This window comes from Manis javanica, chromosome 1, assembly GCF_040802235.1.
Source record: "Manis javanica isolate MJ-LG chromosome 1, MJ_LKY, whole genome shotgun sequence".
Taxonomy (NCBI): Eukaryota; Metazoa; Chordata; class Mammalia; order Pholidota; family Manidae; genus Manis; species Manis javanica.
This window is the reverse complement of record NC_133156.1, coordinates 218,603,437-218,625,403: the sequence shown is the minus strand read 5'-3', so window position 1 is coordinate 218,625,403 and position 21,967 is coordinate 218,603,437. Positions and strand designations below refer to the sequence as shown.

The window sequence follows — 21,967 nt, the reverse complement described above, 5'->3', positions numbered from 1 at the left end:
GGGAAGGTTAGGCCAGGAAATGTGGCACGAGCCTGAGGCAGTTGGCACTCTGAGACAGGCCAGTGTGGCTCGCCATGCAGTCAGGGCAAGGAAAAGACCTTCACCTTCTACTCTATCATCTTACTCTTGAAGACAGCTGACCCTCCACCCCACTAACACTACCTCATCCCCACGAACTTCCTTTTCCTCTTGAAGGAGAAAAGGATGAAATTGCAGAGAAATCTTTCTTATATGCAAAACCTCATACACAAGAAAGACAGAGAGAGAAGTAACGTTAGACTCCACTTTGGGGCATTTTACTTTTTTACAACTTTCAGCTGTATTATTATTCCCATAAATGTTTTAGATTAAGGCAGTAATTTAGACACTCCAGTGTAGTTTAGAGAGCTGCCACAAAGTAGATGGTAGGGCCTAGCTTGACATTTGGTGGGCCAATCAATTATCCAGGAGTGGGTAACAGAGATGTTGTCTTTTCAATGGATTTCAGCCCCAGACAAGTTCACTATGGATTCAACATGACCAAAGAAATGATGGTGGAACGTTCTTGGGGTGAGAGCGTTTATACCCAACTTTTTTCCCACAGTGGCAGGTCAGTCACTAGAATCCCCTGCACTCAGAGCGAGTCTGCACGCAGTGAACTGGTCTCTGCCCCAGCAGCCGTCTCAGTCTCTGCTCTCCTGCAGACTTGCAGCCGTACCACCGTGTTGCCCAGTCGGGTGGAGCTCTTTATATAGTCAATAGCAACATATTGCCCACAAGTGTGTAGTGAGCAAGCCAACCAGAGCCAGGTGAGAATCCCAACCATGGGAACCTTCACTTTTTCCACAGATGTACATAAGGTCCAATCATTTATACTAACAAAACTCTGAATCAGAGCATGTTTTTGATGTGCTTAAAAAATGAAAATATAGTGCATTTAAAGAAACCTGAAGAATGAAAACAAGATCTTTCATTTGCAGTACAGAACTGATTTCTGTAAAAGTGCAGTGGACTGTCTTTATAAACTGGCCAACACACCTTCTTTTGTTTCTTCTACCCTGCAAGGGAAGCATTATTCCCAGATTGCAAGTGAGGAGCCAGAGATGTTCCATAACCTGCTCAAAAGTCACAAAATCAGGTCATTTTGACTTTGTAGCTCCTGTTCCTAAAATACAGTTCTTAGAAAATAGAAAAGCATAGTAGAAAGGTTTGGAGTCAGACACAACTGACTGCTGATTAGCTGTGACCTTCAGCAAGTGACTTCTCTGTGCCTCAGTTTCTACAACCAATATCATAATATTTAAACGTGACCGTGTCCTGTTAAGCTCTACAAGGACAGAGATCTTCCTTTTGTTCACTAGTGTGCCCCAAATGCATACAGCTGTGTCTGACACAGTAAGTTTGTATCCATAGAGAACGTGTTGAATTAATAATGCCTAGTCTTGGCTGGCACTCAATAAACAGTAATGTTCAAGTGCACCTTCAGTCATCTTTCGTCTTAACATCAGAGCATAGAGACTATAATAATGTGCTGTCTCTGATCTCATTTAATTTCAAAAACCAGAAATAAGTAGAGTATGTATGTGTTGACATTTCTAATCTTTTAATATGTTATTGATTCACATCTGGGGGTTTTGGAACATCTAAACAAATTTGTTGAGTCCAGTGGTAGCATAAATTATATTTTGTTATTGCTTGTTTTTCACATTGAATTTTGAATCTCACCCCTCAACATTTCAGCACATGATTTTCTTTCAAAGAGTAGTGAAAACAAAGAGTATGAATTTTTGAATAACTGGCAAAATAAATTCATATCATCAATAACAGTCTACAAATGTACAAGTATAAGTGACAGTTGTACTTAATAGGTGCTAGGAATGAAAACAATTTGTATCTAGGATTCTCACCTCTTTTCCTTCATACCACCTGTGTTCTCTTCATTGCTGTCTATTTTTGCTTTGTGACTTCCACCTTGAAATCCCTGTGGTTAAGGAGACATGACACATGCGTGAGTACAGCTGCTAGGCTGGCCTGCCTATAGAATTAGCACCTGTGCCTTGTCCCAGTTCCACAGCATGACATATAGGTTGCATTTCTAGTGAAAATAGACTGAATAGTGATAGTTGATGATTTTTTAATTGAACACAAATTTTTATCAAGCAAATCTGTAGTATATATGGTATGCAAATCTACATGATTTTATCACACATGTAGATTGATATTCTAATTCCTTTAAATCTTTTCTACATTTATGATTTTGTTTTGCCATCTTTAAGTATGTATGCCCTCTTTTCCCCCATCATTCACATTCAGAGTTTAGTATTTTATTCATATTTTTGAATAACTTTCATACTTATTCTTTCATTATTAGTTTTGTTGCTTTACTGATTTATCTTTAGTAATTTTCTCTTCCTGTTTCTCTTTTGATCCTTTTTTACCCTTCCCCAGTTTCCAAGATGAGTAATTTTTTCATTTTTCTTCTTTAATAATGAAGCATTTATTATTGAGTATAGCCTTTACTTATAACCCTGATTCCATTTTTTCATTCCTTTTAAGTAGTTCATAATTTTTCCTTTTGAGTTTATCTTTCATTCATGGATTATCTTAAAGTATTTTTTTAAAGGGGATGTATTTCATTTTTATGTTTATTTTTATGGAATTTTCATGTGAGAATGTGGCTTATAAAATCTAAATTTTTACAAAATATGTTTAAATCTTCTTGCCAACAAATAAATAATCAAGTACTTGTGTTCCATTGATACAACCCCTTCTAAAATATTTTTGAGGGACATGTGGGCCTAAAATTAAATCAAACGTATCAACTATTCAATCCCTTTAATTTTTACCTACTGGAATTATCCTATTAAGAAAGATACTGAAGCCCACACTATAATTTTGTTATTTTTCAATTTCTCTTTGCATTTCTGATATGCTTCATTCCGTCCCTTCAAAGATGCTGAAAAGGTATTTTAATAAACCTAAGCCATCCCTAATAAAAACTAGAACAAAATAGAAGTTAACTACTTCAATATAATACTATTTCACCAAAACACAACAGTAAATATATCATACACTAAAGCACTAAAGCCCGCCTTTTGGCTAAAGTTAGAACTGTCCTTTTTGTTACTAAGTAAATCCTAGTGAAAGCACCAAGAAAAGAGTACCTTAAAGATGAGAAATTTGAACATAAAACTTTTTTGCTGCTCATAGGAAATCAAGAAGTCAAAAAGAGTCTTGTGAAAAATCAACTCCATTTTATAAGAAATTTAAGGTGGCTACATACAAGGTAAATATACAACAAATACAGATTTTCTGTTTTGTAGCAGTGACTGCCAAAAAGTAGACGTGAGAACACATGCTCCATTCACGCTGACAAAAATATAAAATTATTAAGGGATGAATTTTTATTAAAAAAACACAGAAGTAATGTAAGGAAAACCAGAATGTTATAGACAGACAAAAAAGATTTGAGCAAATGAAAAGCATACTTTTTTTTCTTGGGTGAAAAGACAATGTGAAAGTAGCAGTTTTTTTCAAAGTTAATAAAGTAAACGTAATACAAATGCAATTTAAGGATAAGTTGGGAGATTGTTATTTTAGAATTGAATAAATGCTCTTATATTTACATTGTAAACCAGTTGCCAGCAGGAGCCAAATACAGCATGAAAAAGAAAACATGGGGCAGACTTGCCTTACCAGATACCGTGTCAGTAAGGAAATCACTGTGAGCTTGGAGCAGAAATAAATAGATCAGTGGAACAGCAGAAGAGAGAAGGGAGACTAGATATATTTGAGAATTTAACATATGACCAAGTTGGTATTTCAAAACAGTAGAGAGAAGTGTTATTTAATAAAGGATGTTAGAAAAACTAATGTCTATTCAAAGCAAGCTAGGTTATAAAATTAAATGGAAAACATGTTTTTCATCTTGCAGAAAAATATAAAGCATACATACAATCTAGGGACAGGGAAGACCAAAATAAGAATCCAAAAGCTGTAACAGAAAAAGAAACGAACTTATGTAGACACATAAATACATACACACACACACACACACACACCTCAGAAAAAATGCCATAAATAAAGGTGATAAATCATAGGTTTGTGAAAATATTTGCATCAAAGAATGCAGACAGAGAGGATTAATAATCCATGATAAAGAATGAGCTTTGCAAAAAAATCTCAACGACCAACAGACACATGAAAAGATTACCCACATTGCTAATCATCAGGGAAATGCAAATTAAAACCACAATGAGATTTCACTTCACACCAGTTAGGATGGCCTACATCTAACAGACAAGAAACAACAAATGCTGGGGTGGATGCAGAGAAAGGGGAACCCTCCTACACTGTTGGTGGGAATGTAAATTAGTTCAACCACTGTGGAAAGCAATATGGAGGTTCCTCCCAAAACTAGAAGTAGAAATAACCATTTGACCCAGTAACTCCACTCCTAGGAACTTACCCAAAGAAAACAAGATCCCAGATTAAAAAAGACATAGGCACCCCTACTATGCTTATCACTGCACTATTTACAATAGCCAAGATATGAAAGCAACCCCAGTGTCTATCAATAGATGAATGGATAAAGAAGATGTGGTACATATACACAGCAGAATATTATTCAGCCATTAAAAGAAAAGAAATCCTGCCTTTTGCAACAACATGGATGGAGCTTGAGGGTATTATGCTCAGTGAAATAAGCCAGGTAGAGAAACACAAGTGCCAAATGATTTCCCTCATTTGTGGAGTATAACAACAAAGCAAAACTGAATAAACAAAACAGCAGCAGACTCACAGACTCTAAGAAGGGACTAGCAGTTACCAAAGGGAAGGGGTTGGGGAGGGTGGGTGGGCAAGGAGGGAGAAGGGGATTAAGGGGCATTATAATTAGCACACACGATATAGGTAGGTCACAGGGAAGGCAGTCCAGCACAAAGACAAGTAATGACTCTACAGCATCTTACTACACTGATAGACAGTGACTGCAGTGGGGTGGCGGGGGAGACTTGATAATATTGGTGAATGTTGGAACCACAGTATTGTTCATTTGAAACCTTCATAAGATTGTATATCAATGATACTTCAATTAAAATAAAAAAGAATGAGCTTTGCAAATTGACCAGAACTAGACAAATGATCTGTAAGAACTAGATAAAGGAAATTATGCTGCATTGACAGAGCAGCATATCTAACAAAATTAATTCACTGTGACCAGGGAAACACTAGTGGCCAGATGACAGAATTAGTATAAAAAGTTTACAACATATATGATAGACAAATGGTAAATAACCTTCCCTAAATAAGGGCTCTCAGAAATCCATAAGACAACTGAATTTTCCAAACAGGCAAGACTATTACCAGTGGTAATGAGCTTGTTTATCAAAGACATATAAATTAAAACAGAAATAATACACTTCAGCAACTTTATAAAAATTATAATACCAAGTATTAGTAAAAGTATTGAAAAGAAAGCACATTTCTCATGTGTGTTTAAAATAACCTTTTCAAGGGTTAGTATCCCATAGGTAGCAAAAGCCAGTGCTAAGGTGTTCATATTCTTTGATCCAGCAGTTCAACTTTCTGGAATTTAGCCTAGAAAATCATTATCATTAATTACAAAGATATCAATTTAAATGTTGTTTACATGGAAACAATTTAAACATGTGAAAACAAAGGAAATTTAAAAATTCACATATATATGTAAAATCATATATTACGCATCCATAAAATGATATTTTAGAAAATCATTAGTGGCATGGATGGAAAGCATGAAAAAATAAGTTATAAACAGTATGTACCGTATGGCCCCATTTTTAAAAATTTACAGATCTTTTTCAGGGCACATGTTTTATACATATATGTACATGTGTATATGTATATCTGCCCTCAGTGCATACTGTTATTCATATCTTGCATTTGGTCTATTAATGCACTGATATTGTCAAAATTGTACAGAAAGTCAACATGCTTTCATTCCATCTAGAAAATGAAACTTGTTTTGAAGAGCCACAGAACCAGTGACCATCGGAAGATGCTCAAAACCGAAAAGATTGATGCATTTACACAAAACACAAAACGTTCAACAGATTTAGGATAGGAATGTGAAAATATATGTCCCTGAAATTATCTGTAAGAACCAAATTCAGGTTGGGTAAGCAAGATTGTTCACAAGAATTCCACTTTTAGTTTCACCTTTCTAGCCGAAGGTTGAGTTTTAAGCCCAGGCTGGATTCATTCTTAAAGAGTAGGTACTAACCTTGACCTATAAGAAAAACAAGATGGGCAGGAGGCCAGTGATCCTAGAACCTAGATCTTCAACTTCTAATTCTGAATGCCATTGGAGGATTTAATATCTATGCTTAGCTTAAAATGTCTAAGAAATGAGTCAATAGGGATGGAGAGGTATATGTGTCAGGGCTTAAATTAGGGCCTACCCCTAGAGCCAAAATCAGTCCCCAAATGCCTTCCTCTTCTAATGGAGAACAGTGTGCACTCCAGCAGAGTCTAGAGCTCTCCCCAAGGAAGAGGGAATCTAGAGAAAGAATGAAGGCCAAGGGTAGCCACCTAAACCTAAACTCTCTTCAAGTAGTGTAAATGACCGTCCCACCTAGAGGATAACAGGGGCAGGAATCTGAGCAGGCCCCAGATGCCAGGCACTTCCCCATCCTCTGCAGGTCACATCCCAGTTGACCTGTACACAACCCCCTGAGGGTAGGTACTTGTTACTATCTGCATTTGCAGATGAGGCTTACAGTGAACATGCTATTGCTCACATTGCTGAGAGGACCAGGTGCTGTCTGACTCTTAAGTACCCAACTTGCGCAGAAGGAAAAATGAATAATGTTCCCACTAGGAAACATTTTTCTAATAAATAAAATGGTACTGTTTGAGGCTTAGTATCATTTGATTTTAAATGGTTCATGCCCGCCCTTTTGTTTTGAAGCTGAAAGGAGTCTTATTTATTGGTGTGTGTAGTCTATAACGAGATGTCCATTCAAAACTATTCCTTAAAGTGTACTGACTAGTGCCAGTTTGTCAAACTCATTAGTCATGTGCTATTCTGTGTCAGTGACTTAAGAGGGGCAGGCAATGACTGTGTAGTTACTAAATCCAACTCTTATCTCTTGGGCTAAGTTTTTTTTAATCTGAAAAATAGTGCACAAAACCAGCAACCTCAGCATTTTCCTTTAACACAAAGGCATGTTAGATGACAAGCTACTTTACCTAAAACTGTTTAATATATGTAGTTAAGAACACAGGCTTTTGTGTGTATGTGGTTTTTTTTAAAAGCAGGTATTTCATTAAAAATTAAAATTTTTGTATATTTTGCATACATTTGATTGTGGAATGGAGGAAGAAAAGAAAAATTTCATTTGCTATCAACTGTTCTAAAGATGACTTTGGGTTAAAAAGAAACAAAAGCAGCTTCTATTTGTTACTCTGCCATTGAACTGTTATCCAATTATAACTGGATATGATCACCAGCAAACCAGGATTTCTTCACTCAGTTCTTTCATCCTAAACACACAAATGTGTAAAGAGTTGGCTTTCTCCCCTGTGAGTTTTCCATATCAAGCAGGCATCTTCTGACGATCATGGCCTCAACTTGATATGCTTGGAGATATTCCCTTCTGCTTATTACATTTGTAAATTCCAGTCATAATGTTTAAAAATTAAGAGTTGAAATATTAAGTCCTTGTTCTGTTCTTTCAGGGAAAAAAGAATGATCTTTGAGCCCAAATGAGTATGGTCCTTCTAACAGAGTGGTAGCTTTACAAAATAACGGTTAAGTATGAAACTTCCCAGTAGGCACAGTATCAGAAACAGATCTATCTTCTAATCCCATATTGGCAGATGACAAGTGGCTAGGTAGCATCTAGATTTGAAACTTAAACTATCTAAAAAGCATTGTTTGTTTGTTTTTTAATGGGTTGTACTGGCAGCAGCCATCTTAGTTTGCAGATTTAGAAGTATATTGGTTTTCATACCAAAAAGACAATATAAATCCTTTGTAACTGCAGGAACTTCTCTTTTCTTAATCTGCAATTGCATTGTTTTAGCCCTATTATAAATTGGTAAGTGAAACAGAGGCAGATCTCCCCTTTTGAATAGCCCGTTCGTTAGTGTCACTCACACAAGAACCAGGCCCTGCACGCCGTGCTGACTCCCTGGTGCCTTCCGAAGGGGCTCACTTCTCTGGTGGGAAGGGCTCCCCTGGGCTAGAGGCCACGGAACCAGGGGTCTTGGTAGGATATGAATTAAAGCTCTCCTGTTGCTAGTAAAGAATTGTATGTGGCTTTGGGTTTTCTGGAGACAAATTTAATATAAAATTTTATCAAGATAACCTCCCGGTGTGAAAGCCTCTCTCCATTTCCTCCTCTCTTGCTCTGGCATTAATGCATTTCTGAGTCTGTTGATGCTAAGGACCCAGTGCAGCTCAGGAAAATAAGAAACATGGCATAAGGTATCTTTCTTCCCCCACTCCTTACTTCTCCCTTTTTCACTTTGTCTTTTTCATTTCTAACATTCCAGTGTTGTTCTTGTATAGAATATGGATAGTATTTTAATTGAGTTTCATTGCTACAAAGTTCTAAATTCCAAAAAGCAAGTTCAAAAAAATGTAGTGGAGCAAGTCAGTCTCATGAACTGAATATAGAAGGTGTAGTAGATGCTAACATCTAAGAACTTTCTATGTGTCCAACACTATGCAAAGAGCTTAACAAACATTAGTTCACTGAAGTGTTATCAATAGCCTCAGGTAGAGGGCATTATAATTCCTCCTGTATTTATAGATAAGATAATAGGCCGTAAGGGTATTGATAAAATAAGCATTTCTGCAACCTCTATAAATGTACAGCATTGTGCCAGGTACTTAAGTTCTCAAGAGGCAAAGACATGGTCCTTGTCCTAAATACTTCTGGCTCCCTGGGAGTTCCAGCGAGCCCCCAGCCCCGTAGCCCAGGGCTGCGGATGAGTGCCTGATGAGCGCACCAGCACATGTGCATTCTGCCTTCCCCAGGGCAAGACCACTCTGGGCCTGGATACTTCAAGAGCAGTCTTCTTAGAGCCCTTGAGACGAGCTGTCTTTGAAGAGAGCTGAGATCAAATATTTCAGGTAAAAAGAGTATATATTTGAGGCAGAAGAAACATTCTTGGAAATTTAGTGAAATAGTTTGAACATCTGTCTTGACTAGAAGACAAGGTCTCAAGTTGAAATCTTTGGGCCCTAGGCAAACAATGCTCTAGACTGTTGTATAGAGAAGGTATTTAAATGCACTTCCACCCCACCACCATAAACACCATGCTGGCATCTGTGGACTAAGAAACTAAAGTTAGACAGGTAGAACCTAATATGCTAACATTGGGATTCAATAATAATAATAACAGCAGCTAATAGTTATTGGGTACTTATCATATATCAGATCCTATTGTATGTGTTTTTCACATTTATTACCTCACTCAATCTTCACGACAACACTGTGACGTGGTTTATAGATACAGGAACTAAACAAGCCACAAACTGATCAAGTCATTCACTCAGTAAATGGTAGAGCTAGGATTTAGACCCAGGCAGCCTGTTTCCACAGCCCTCCATGCTTTCCACTGCAGTAAATCTAGGTTCACTTAGGAACACTTCTGTAAGTGGTACCATCACTGTCTCAAGACTTGCCATCTGTATATCTACTGAGGAGACACGTTTGTGCCCATTCACATGCACGCACCCTTCTCGGCAGATTGTCAAGGAGAAAGCAAGGGGCAGTTGAGTTGCTTACTAGTGTAGCATATACCATTTTGATACCAATCTGTAACTAGTACATAACTGTATTTGTTCAATAAACGTTAAGAATTACCTGAAGAAGAAAGGCTGGGATACACAAGCAACTCTCAAAGGCTGTAGGAAGTGGTGTAAGATGACTGAGCAGGAGGACAGTGGGAGCTGCCCGGGAAGGGAGACTGTCCAAGGCCATGGACAAGTGAGGCTGATGAGGCCAGTGACCCTGGCGGAGGAGAAGGCTCTGGGCAGAAAGTGGAAGCAGAAATACTGACTGCAGAGGCACTTTGAAAGTAAAGGAAATGTGAGCTCAGTTCTGAATCAGAGCCTAAGTGGCACGACAAGCAACAAGAGGTGAACACTCTTCCTCTCCCCCTTGTCCCTGGTCTTCTCCAAACCATTCTTGTCACTGTCCCTTCTGTTTAAAATCCTTACGTGGTTCTCCGCCACTAAAGATGCTTCTCTACCACTGACAAAATTTAAGTTCAGATTCTCAAGTTTGCCAGTGAGGGCGTTTACCAGATGGCTCCAGCCTACTTTTAATGCCCACAGCCCCACTGTGCTCCCTGCTGGATGTCCCCTCCGCCAGTGCCCTCCCCTCCTCCATCTGCCCTTCCATAGGCCCAGCTGGTTTGTTTGGAGCACGTGCAAGCCCGTCTCCCTGATTCTCCCTCAGACTCTTGAGTGAGGTTAGGGACTATGTTTATTTTATCAGTCTCCAGCATCTGCCATATGACTTTGCTGAAAACATTTAGCCCCAAAGTAATTAATATTCAGGTGGTATACTGGGTCAGGGTCTTGCTTGGACTTTTAAGTTGGTATGTTTTTTAAAATAAAATATAGGGAGGTTTCCATGTGTTTCTGACCCATTTATCAAGTAAGATTCTGAGCTCTTTCTGATAGCTGTCATGATAATACTGGATTCAAGGTAATAAACTTTGTGTTTTTATTTGGAGAGAAAGATGTATTATAGGGGGTATCAAAGCAGTGAACCCCTTTGGTGTAAAAGGGCTAGTCCTGTGCCCTTCCATTCCTGCCTCAACTGACAGTGCGCTTACCCCTTTAGTTCTAGAATGGCAGGTTACTGTTTCCGTGAATTAAGATAATTTCTTTCTAAAGGTCTTTGTGGTAATTAGCAAGGAGGAAAAAAACTAAAAATAACTGGTAAATACTGAGCCAAGTGGCCAGGGACGCCAGTATTTATAGCCCTTGTTTGATCATCATGGTTCACGAGGCCCTGGGTTTTTCCTGTTTGGGTTCTGCCTTGCGGTGTGACTCGGCATCGCTGCCCAGACTGATCACTGCTCAATCTATTTCTGTCTTTTCCAAAACCTAGGTGAGAACCTTGATGCTGTGCATGACATCACAGTGGCATATCCCCACAACATTCCTCAGACAGAGCGGCACCTCCTGCACGGGGACTTTCCCGAAGAGATCCACTTCCACGTCCACCGGTACCCGGTGGGCACCCTCCCCACCTCCAAGGAGGACCTGCAGCTCTGGTGCCACAGGCGGTGGGAGGAGAAGGAAGAGAGGCTGCGCTCCTTCTACCAAGGGGAGAAGAATTTTTACTTTACCGGGCAGACTGTAATCCCACCTTGCAAGTCTGAGCTCAGAGTCCTTGTGGTCAAATTTCTCTCTATACTGTACTGGACCCTGTTCAGCCCTGCGATGTGCCTGCTCATATATTTGTACAGCCTTGTTCGATGGTATTTTATAATCACCATTGTCATCTTTGTGCTGCAAGAGAGAATATTTGGTGGACTGGAGATCATCGAACTTGCATGTTACCATTTTTTACATAAACGGCCACATTTAAATGCAAAGAAAAATGAGTGAGATTGTAAGGTTTACAGTGTAAAAACCTAGGGGTTATTTTGGAAATGTGCTAGTAAGCCTTTGTAAAACCAAGATGCATTTTTGCATGACTATGTCAAATATTTCTTACTACCATCATTATTTGTTAAAGATATTTTGCACCAAGTTTTGTGGAAAAATAATGCAACACACTTGACTTTTAAAAAAATCTCTGAATGTAAATATGCATAGCAGGGAGCAATCGCTATGAAATAATTCCAGTCAGAGTATTCTTCAACAATCATCAGGCTGTTAACAGACAAGGTACACGAAATTTTCCTAAACATCCAGTCCTGTTTCCTAACAAACCCCAGGCAAGATGCAGATCTGGGGCTCCATGAGCGCTGGCCCAGATCAGGTGCTGGCGCTTGACTGTGGGCAAGGGCCCTTCATCCTGCCTCCCTCCTGGGGCACTGTCCTGCACTTATTCCATGCCAATCAAATCATTGCATCCTCCCATGAGACCAGAATGTGCAAATCCCTTGTCCTTAAACTGACCACACATTTTGATAGGAAGCCCTTTGTTACTCACAAAATCTTGACATTTAGCCTCGCGCTGACCTAGATGTCAGAAGACCACCTGTGCCCTTCTTCCACGTGGAAAATAAGACCTGGACTTGTCTCAGGGAGCAACCGCAGACCCTCCACTTAGAAACCTTAGTTTGAATTTTTAAGGTAAGAGCTAACACAGTTTAGTTTTAAACTTCTACCTTGTCTTAGTGCTGGTTTCCTTACAACTTCTTGGCAAGTCTAGCCTTTTCTGCATTAAAAAGGGTAAATATCAAGTCACTTACTTTTTGCAAGAAAAGTGTAGAATGTTCAGTTGGTACATTCAGAAACTCTTTTGAAGTTGTGTCTTTTAAAATGTTTTTTAAAACCTGCCAATAAAGGGAAGGTTATTATATTTCTACCTGTGCAGCGGTATCTGACTCCTGCCAGTAAAACACACCAGTGCTCACAGACAGGGCATTAACAGTTTATGCTGTGTTGTTCAATCCTTGTAGCCTTGACAAATTTTGTTCTTACAGCCACAATAACACAAAAATGAACCCTTTCTAATGACAGCAAGGGAACCCTCTCTTTTTTAATCCCAGGCTTCCTCTTAGAGTAGTAAAATTTAAACCCACTTTGACCAGTTGTTAGCCTAAATAGTCCCAATATTTGGAGTTAATGGAAGATCCAGCCAACCAACAGCACATCTTGTGAGGCCAAGCAGCACGTGGTCACATTCCCACTCTGCTGGAGCTGCGCGCTGGGTTTTTTTTGGTCATATAATGGGAATGCTGGTCACAGCAGAAAATAGGAGGCAATTAAAAGTTTTTAGCTGTTAGCAAACCTGTCAGCTTTACTCTTACTTTGAAGCAGCCTCACAGGCTGGCTTCTGGTTTCTGAACTATTTTGGCATAAATGCCTCTCCATACCTACATCTCAAGTTTTGCTGGTCAGTGACTCTTACCCTCCAGCTGAACCGTGCTTTGCCATTAAAGGTAAGTGCATGGGGAGCCAAAATTACCAAGCAGATTGTTTGGGAAAGTACTGGTCGCTGGCGGAACACTGCTGACACATCGCTTTAATTAGTAGACTCCTAACTAGGGCTTCTGCTCCCCAGCCTATATTAACTGCTCCCTCAAGGCTGTTTATAACCTTACAGGGAGCTACTAATTCATTGTTATGCACATCTGCTCCAAACCCAACTGTTTAATTTCATGGTCTTTTACTTTTTGTTTTCGGGAGTTTTTTTTCTTTTAAGCCTTTTTTCTTAATAAAAGAGGGTTCTAATATAGGTTTCTCATAGATTTCTTTCATTATATTTGGAAACACGAAACACAGAAACAGTGTAACAAGCAAGATTGCAACTGTCCTGGGGTAAAAGAGAAAAGCTATGTTTCTCGCCCCCAAGTGCTTATAATGTAGCTGATCTCCTTTCCTCCAACTTCTCACCTCTGTTCAAGGTGAAACTTCCATTTAATGGCATGCCTTCTTTAACACTCTGAAACCTGTGAAAGGAGACATCTTTTTTCTTTTTTTAAAAAAATATTTTTTCTTTTGATCATAAGAAACATCTTTAAAATAAAATGCAAACTTTTTTTAACCCACCCCAAATTCATAAGCATAATACTGAGACATATAGACATTGTAATTTGTTTTAAGAAATGATGACTTCAGAAGGAAAAAAGTTGTGGGGTTTTTTTTGTTTGTTTGTTTTCTTTTTGCAATAAGGCTACTTTTATTTGTGTTTTCCTACACATTTGTCTTTTTCTTCTCTTATTTAAAAAAACCGTAGAAATGGACAGTTAATGATTTGGAACTTAGAGCTACCCAAAACTGATACCAAAGTGTCAAATAGAAATTAATCTAGCCTCAGTACTGTGACCGGCTTCAGGATGGTCCCCTCCACCCTTGGCCACTCAGAGCAGCTGATTACCTTGCTTCACACCCAGACACCCACTTCCTACTTCAGGCCCTTTCCATCCTTTGAAGGTAAATGCAACGGACTTTGAAATGTTAAATGTATGTCCAGTTGTTAAATCTTTACCATTTAGAAACAGTTTTAAATAAAGCCTGTGTGGTTGACAGGGGACATGAACCATGACATATATACTTGGAATAGGAACCTACAAGGAAGGGCATGAACTAGGTCATGAGCTCCTCTACCAGACGTCTCTGACGTCTCTGAGGAAAGCAGCCGAAGGAATTGTGAATATCAGGAGAACATGGTAAAGACTAAAAGAAAAACAAATGCTAAAGCCGATAACTTAAAACTCCTAGTAAAATCCTCCCTTGTTTGTTAATATGACTGAAACAAAGATTAGGGAGGAATACCAGCTTCCATGTGAGTCACTTTGAAACTAGTTGCCTCCACAGAACTGTGACAGAAGTTGGATATTGGTAGCCAAGACTGAATTCTGCAGAAAGGGACACATCCCCATTTTATTGGGACTTCAAGCTCTGGCCCTGACCACGATGCCCTCTGACCTTTTATAATAGAGGCTCTGATGGAGGGAGCCTGTTGGCATTCAATTGTTTACATTTCTTTATATTAACAATGTGCTTTCAGTGCCTTAGTTACAGAGGTCCCTTTCTTTTCCTGTTCCCAGGATTCTGCATTGTTTTTCTTAGGTAAAAGTCTCTGTTTGCTATTTACTGGGAGAAAACTGGTTTATAAACACTGGTCACTGGGGTACCCACCACTTCTTGATGACATCGTGAAAGAGCTTGGTGCTGAGGCATGGCTGCCTTAGAGCTGCTGTTTATGCTGTAGGAACAGAAATGGTCACCTGCTGAGCTTCCGATTAGATCAGATTTTTATTTCAGAAGGGAATCTTGGTGTTGGTAATTTATTTTTAAAAGATCATTATGTGCAAACACCCAGTTTTAAAAATGACTCACAGAATGGCCTTCGTTTTCCAAGTACACTGGTATGTTTGTGAGTTGTGTGATCTGGAATATACATCCCAGAATAAAGTGGAGTGTATTAAATAGTTCATCTGTTATGTTTCTGTTTTTGTAGGAATAACTGGCTGCTACTTGGTTTTCCCACACTCACACAGCCTTATAACATGTAGTATGAAGGAAGAGCTGATCGGTTAAGACTTTCTTTCATAGATGTTTAAAAAAACCTGAGCAAACAGGTTACTGCCTCCATTCAATTACTGCCTCCATAATTGAAAAAATCCAGGGGCCAAGATGAATTCAGGGCTCAGTGGATGTCATCAGAACTTGACTTTCCTCCATCCCAGTTCAGCCCCCAGGGCAGTCTGGTCATTCTACGTGTTGGGCTTCTTATGGTAAATATCAGCATCTGCCCTGCCCCCCCATCACTCTCGGAGAGCATAGTAACTATGAAAGCAGGTCCTGGGCCAAAGCCTGACCAATGTATCAGAAGGTGCTTGGCAAACACACACACCCGCGTGCCTTCCTCCTCAGGGCAGCACTTCCTCCGTCAGATCTGGCAAGGTCAGCCCCCGCTGCTCCGAGTCCCCGCTCCAATGTCAGCACAGTGAACCCCACTGGTTTCACCTCAACTCTAGTTTAGTCACAGGAGCCCCCTCTCTCATGACCCGCAGGGGCTTCCTGCTGACTGTCCCACAGTCCAACCTGGCCGCCTTCCTCCCCTGGTGTGAACCTTCTCATATCAGCATAACTGGCTGCCTGCCCTTTCCCGCCTTTGCACGGATCCCTCACATGAGAAAGGGGCTTCCTCACCATCCCAAGTCAAGTCAAATGCCGACTTTTTCTCTGAAGCTTTTCCTGATCAATCTGGCCTGAAATGCTCTCCTGTGGTGATAATTTCTCTGCACTTCTCACCTGACTGTGTTACCTACTATCTTCCATTACAATTATTTCCTATCCTTACCACCTTGTGGATTATTTCCTTCTGGAAAGCCAAAATAAGGATGTCTCATATTTCTCTTACCCTGAATAGTGTTTAGCTCAGCACCTTATCCAATCTTTTTACACAATAAAATCTTAACAGCAATTCCTTAGGCATCATTCAGAAAGGAGCCTGTTCTAAACTAAAGCTTGGGTGGAGAAATTTACAAATTTAAAATAACAAAATCAGATGCAAACTCACCCACCTTTGGAAAATAGATATTTTTGAAAAAAATTAAATCATTTTTGATTGATGATACAATTTACCAAAATACATTAATATTTAAACTCTTAAAAGGAGAAACTTAGCCTAAAATGTACATCCTCAAGAAGGCTTGTCCAACCGATCTCACCTCCATCCAGCTTTGCCTAGTGCCAACATCTAGCATAACTGTTAAGCATTTACCTTTGTCCCACAATCCCTTGAGAAATCTATTCCGAAATTACACTGGCCAAAAAAATTATAAGATGCATACACAAAACTCTGCACTTGTGCATTCTATTTGTAATTAAAAAATACTGGAAACAACCTAAATGTCCATGGCAGAGAATGAGTGAATGCTCCGTGAGTGTATGATTGGGTCCTGTGCAGTTGTGCAGAGATGTGATGAACATCCACATACACTAATATAGGACTTTTCTCCAGAATATTATGTTAAGTGAAAAAAGGAAGGTGGAGAACAATAGTTATGCTACCTTTTATCGAAGAGGGCAAGACCATGTAGACATACACATGCATGCTTATTTTAAAAATGAATTAAACATAATTGAAAAATACAAATGCATGAAAGTAAAAAAAATGGCTATGTACAGAGGCAGTGAAGGAACATGATGGACGGGACTAGGATAGAAACTAGACTTCTCTGAATGTGTCTTATTTTGTCTGCTTCATGCTGGAACCAAGTTAATGTTTTACATAATTACAAAATTAAATGAAAAACAGCAATTTCTAAAAAAAAATGAAAATGAAGCAAATAAACCTAACATATCAAGTCTGTTTGAATTAAATACACAGAGGAATGACTTTGGGTAATCATAATGTATATCCTTAATAGTTTAAATTCCTGTAGACAAAGAGAACCACCAAAAAATCTTGAGTTGTTTCTGTCATATTGTTAGTAATGAGAGGAATTTGTTTTCTGAAATTATTGTACTTACTTTAAGATAAACCATATAATTAATTATGATAACATTGCTAGGAACCAAGATTTTTCAAGGTAAAAGATAAATATAAAATTTTAGAAGTTAATGAAAATCCCCATAATCCTAAATTTGAACTGAAAATAATCAGTATGAATTTATGATGTATTTGGTCTTAAAAAAAAAAAGAAGAGAGCTACATACTAATTCTGCCACTGAAAATGCTAGGAATAATGGTGAACCAGTAGCAATGAGCATCTTAGTACCCAGATTAATAGAAAACCACTTTCCACTAAAAGGAACCAGAGGTCCTTGGACAAGTGGCCCATTCCAGGTCTGTGGCAGGACAGATGGAAGGTGAGCCTGGACATCTTGAGACATCAGAAAGCAAGGAAACTTTCAAAGACCATTGAGTTCAGGTCAAAAAGACTCAAGGGCCAACTTAAAGAAGCTCCCATTGGCCAAAGAGGGATAATTTGAGCATTAATAAGAATAACAACTGAAACAGAAGTGTGTCAAGTATGGTAAAAGCCAAGAGTTAATGATACTCAAAATAAATAAATAAATATACATGGAGGATGCTGGGCAACCGATCCATTATTCTGAAAACTGGTACCTAAAGGAAAAGAATTTCCCATTTAACCTTCCTTTCCTATATGAACACAGTTAAGAAAGTTTCTCTCTATAGAAGTATTCCAGCTCATAAGTGATGAAACTATAGACTAAAAAAATGACTTGAGTCACATTAATCCAGTGCAATGTGTGAATCTTGTTTGGGTCCTTATTTGAGTAAATTGTAAATATAAGTCATGAGACAGCCAGTTACACTGACGGGATAGAATTGCCTTTTTTAGGCTGAAAGTGGTGTGATTCCTATTTGAAAAAGTTTATGCCCTTAGGATGGATGAAACAGTATGCTCTCTGGCCCTGGGAAAGAGTGGGGATGGATGGGCAGAGCCCTGAGTGGATGGGGTAATCTCATGATGGCTACACAAGCATGCCTCATTCTGGGCTCATTTGTGTGCACTTTGAATATCAAAATAGTAAAAAAAAATTGCTGCCAGGTAGTCAGCCTTGAGAGACTTTCAAGTCCATGCATGTCTCAGTTCCCTCACCTGAGTCTCAAGAGGAAACGTGGATGTGGAGGGCAGGGGTCCCAGCCAGTCCCAGCTCGCTCATATAGCAGGACTCTGAGCACATCTCTTGCTTGAAGTCAAGGCTCAGGGGCCCTCTCAGAGCCAGCTGCTGCCCCTCAGCCTGCCCTGGGCCTTCCAGCCCAAGTGCCAGCTCCTCAGCAGGGCCAGTGCGCACCAGATGAATGCATTCTCCCACTGGTGGGTCTCCCCAAAGATGCTCATCTGCAAACTCTCTGGAAGCCACCCTTCCAAGACCGCACAGACACCCTGCTGTGGGAGCAAGCAGGTGCATGGACAGGGCTCTCTGGCATGGTCCTCCTCCAGAGCCTCTGCCTCTCTCTCCCTCTGAGGCCAGGGCTCACCAGCCAGCTCACTGGGATCACCTGCAGAGCTTTAAACCTGTGCCCAGGCCCTGATTCAGTCGGGCAGGCATGCAGCCTGAGAGCTTCAGGAAGCTGTCAAACTCCCCAGCTGATTCTGATGAGCACCCAGTGCGTCCACCCTTCTTAGAGCTCAGACTGAGGGTGTCCACTCTCCAGGTCCCCTGCCCTCATCCGCAAAATGAACATTTGGCCTCTGGAAATCTGGGATAATTTGTGAGGTGATTTAATTCAATAAATATTTACTGGATGTGGGCCCTGGCTTAGGGCTGGGGAGAGAGCAAAGGTAAGTAAGCTTTATTCTTTATCCTTCCTGCCTAGGTACATGCTTTCCTTCTTTCCAAAAAAACCCCGCTGTTCATGAAGTGCCAGGGGTGAAGTCAGCCAGAGAGCAACAAGAGGGGTTCCTGTCCAAGGCATAGCCCTGTGTCTGGTGTCAAAGCTTGGGCGCAGGCAGGGCTGGACGCTCTCTGAACCCAGCTGGCCCACAGAGGGCACCAGCCCCATGGCCATTTGTCCACTGCATAGGGCTAGGTAGGTGTTACGGACAGTAGCTGGTAGTGCCATTTCCAGAAACTGTTGCAAAATTGACCACAACCCACAGTGGGAATTTACCATCCCACAGGCTGGCTGAGAAAGGGTTCATTCATTTTCCCTTCACCTCTTCATTCTGCAAATCGCACCTCCAATTGGGAAACAGCCGTTGGTGACCAGCATTTGCCAGGGAATCAAGCCACAGACTCGGTTCTCCCAGTTGGCCCCTGTGGGTGCAGGGAGTGGGCCAAGGAGGGGCCAGAGTGCTCAGAGGGTGTGAGTGCACGGTGACAGGTGCAAATTGGGCGTGCAGCCAGATGCCAGCACACACAGGGCTTGAGGAAGCATCAGGTCATTTTGAGGAGAGCAGGTGTCCACAGAGCCCAGCTCTTCCCCACTTGCCTTGTGCTTGGAGATGACTTCACTTGTTCTGAGGACACACAGGGCAGAGCGCCAGCTGCCCTGTGAGCCAGTCCGTGATTCTGCTCAGGTGAGTGCCAAGGGTGAGAAGTCAGCTGTGGGTCCTTGTAAGCATGTTGCTGAGGAAATGATGGGCAGAGACTGGGCTGGCTTCACACATGTGCACCCAGGACAGTAACACAGGGTGGGGCTCAGAAGGGTCCCCCACTTGGTCCAGTGTTCTGCTGTGGCTGTCGTGAAGCTCTTAATGATTTTTTGAACAAGAAGCTTCACAGTTTTCCTTTGTACTGGGAGCTATGAATCATACATATAGTTAGTCTTCATGGTCCTTCATATAGAATCATGGTCCTCAGCCCTGGCTGCACATAGAACTCACCCCATGCTTTTCAAAACTACAAGCAGCCAGGCCTCCCCAATCCCCGCCACTCCCAGAATGGCGATGGTGCAGGCGGTGGTGTTGGGCTAACCCCCTCTGCGCGGTTTTCAAGCACAGCCAGGCTGGAGAAGGCTGATTGCAGGTCGTGTTCTCCCAGGGACCTGCAAGAAGCCATGGCTGAGATGTGGGTACCTTTCGGCAGGGAGGCCCTCACCTTGCAGCCCTGCATCCTGGCACTCCCCACACTGCCCTGGAAGCCTCACTCCTCCTGTCCACGCATACCTGAAGGCAGGGACTGATAGTCTTCAGGACACACAACTGCCGCTGAAGCAACTTTTCCCCTGTCTTCCGAACTAAAAACCAACATGCGATCTACAATGTTACCACTACCTCTTTAAGCCTTTGGGGGTAAAACACCTTATGACTCACCAGTACAAACGGCTCCTATGCACTGGAGTACCAGGTAAGAAGGAGGACTCAGTCTCCTGGCTGGAAGGTATTCTGCTCTGACATCCAGCTACAACTTGAGAATTACATTTGTATCACAGCCCATTCCTTAAAAGACCAATTTCCTTATCAGGTATTTTACTTATCCTATTCCTTTTCATAAACTTATGAAATTGTCAAGTTTATTTTTGAAATCTCCACTATTTTCACAGTGGGTGAAGCACACTGGTATTTCTGCCTGGTGTATTCTGGGGCGTTCTTCTATGTTGATTCTTGTGGAAATCAGAGTTTAGGAGCCTGCTTCCCTGGCACTGTGGTGAGGTGGGGGATGATGACTTTCTGAGACTCCAGCAGTGCTCAGAGGATTGGAAGGTGGTGAGGGGTAGGTCATTTTTTTAATTGTTAAATCCCATTTGGCTGGGATATTCTAGAAAAGCAGAAAAACCTTTCTAGAATATTCTAGAAAACCATTTTGGTCCTGAGACCCTTTTGCACTTAAAAATTATCAGGAAACCCAAAGTACTTTGTATGTGCTCTGTCAGTATTTACTGTGACTATACTTAAAACACTCATTTTTTAATTCATTAAAATAATAAACCATTACATGTTAACAAATATAAAGCATTTCTTAAGACAAATAACTGTATTTTCCAAGAAAGAAATCAGCAAGAAGTATGGCACTGTTTTATTTTGCCAATCTCTTTCATGTCTGGCTTAAGAGAATATGACTGGATTCCCATATCTGCTTCTGTAGTCAATCTGCTGATATCACATGTCGTGGAGCCTCTGGAAATGCTCACTGTGCCCTCATGAGAGAGAGTGAAAAAGGCAAATAGTGTCTCAGTGTTGTTCCCAGACATCACAGCATAGAGGGCAGGGCATTCGGGGAATAACAGGTTTGCCCTGATGTACCCTCTCTGAAGGACCAGCAGGGGCCTACAGATGTGAGCACCACTGTCCAGAATGTCTATCTCCTCTGGCGTGTGATTTAGCAGCCAGGGCTACGAAAAAGAGGGAGGGTAGGGAGACACCCAGGCTGAATCAGGAGGTAGGGCTGCAGTGCCAGCCCCTCGACTCAACAGCTTAACTCTGAGCAAGTACTTTCCCACTCTGAGCCTTAGTTTCCCTCATCTGTGAACCGATGACAGCTACAGTGACGTGTCTCAACCGAGGCCACACTACAGAGCTGCCTGGAGAACTGCAAGGATGTCCCCAGGGTACCTGCCTGCAGAACCATGTGAGGGTCTGAAAGAAGCTCCCGTGTCGCTGGGGAAAGGAGCCAAACTTCAAAGCTGGAACAGTGCAAGCAACAGAATAAACAAACTGATAGAAATGGATTATACCCACAGAGTAAAGTCACGTGCATGAGTTCATCCTAATGCAAACAATTGAATACGCACACAAAGAAAAGACATCGCTCTTCCTTTTAGTAGCATTCTAATTAATAAATGCAGAAGAAACAGCAGAAGTAGAAATCACCATTTGGCAAACACCACAGTAAAGATTGTTGCAGGCAATAGATTGATGATTGCAGGATTGATGGATC

The 21,967-nt window shown here is 40.9% G+C and overlaps 1 protein-coding gene and 1 long non-coding RNA gene across 4 annotated transcripts in view; one reads left to right on the top strand and one right to left on the bottom strand.

The window, feature by feature from the left end:
- The window catches only part of LCLAT1 (lysocardiolipin acyltransferase 1), a 259,254-nt gene extending 244,155 nt beyond the window's left edge, over positions 1–15,099 (top strand). For both annotated transcript variants that reach the window (XM_073214747.1, XM_073214754.1), the window contains exon 6: positions 11,094–15,099. In XM_073214747.1, coding sequence (XP_073070848.1) covers positions 11,094–11,596 — 503 coding nt within the window. In that variant the 3' untranslated portion in view covers positions 11,597–15,099. The remainder of the gene's footprint in view (positions 1–11,093) is intronic.
- The window catches only part of LOC140843974 (uncharacterized), a 52,161-nt gene continuing 42,611 nt past the window's right edge, over positions 12,418–21,967 (bottom strand). For both annotated transcript variants that reach the window (XR_012121976.1, XR_012121977.1), the window contains exon 3: positions 12,418–12,492. This is a non-coding gene — a long non-coding RNA (uncharacterized lncRNA). The remainder of the gene's footprint in view (positions 12,493–21,967) is intronic.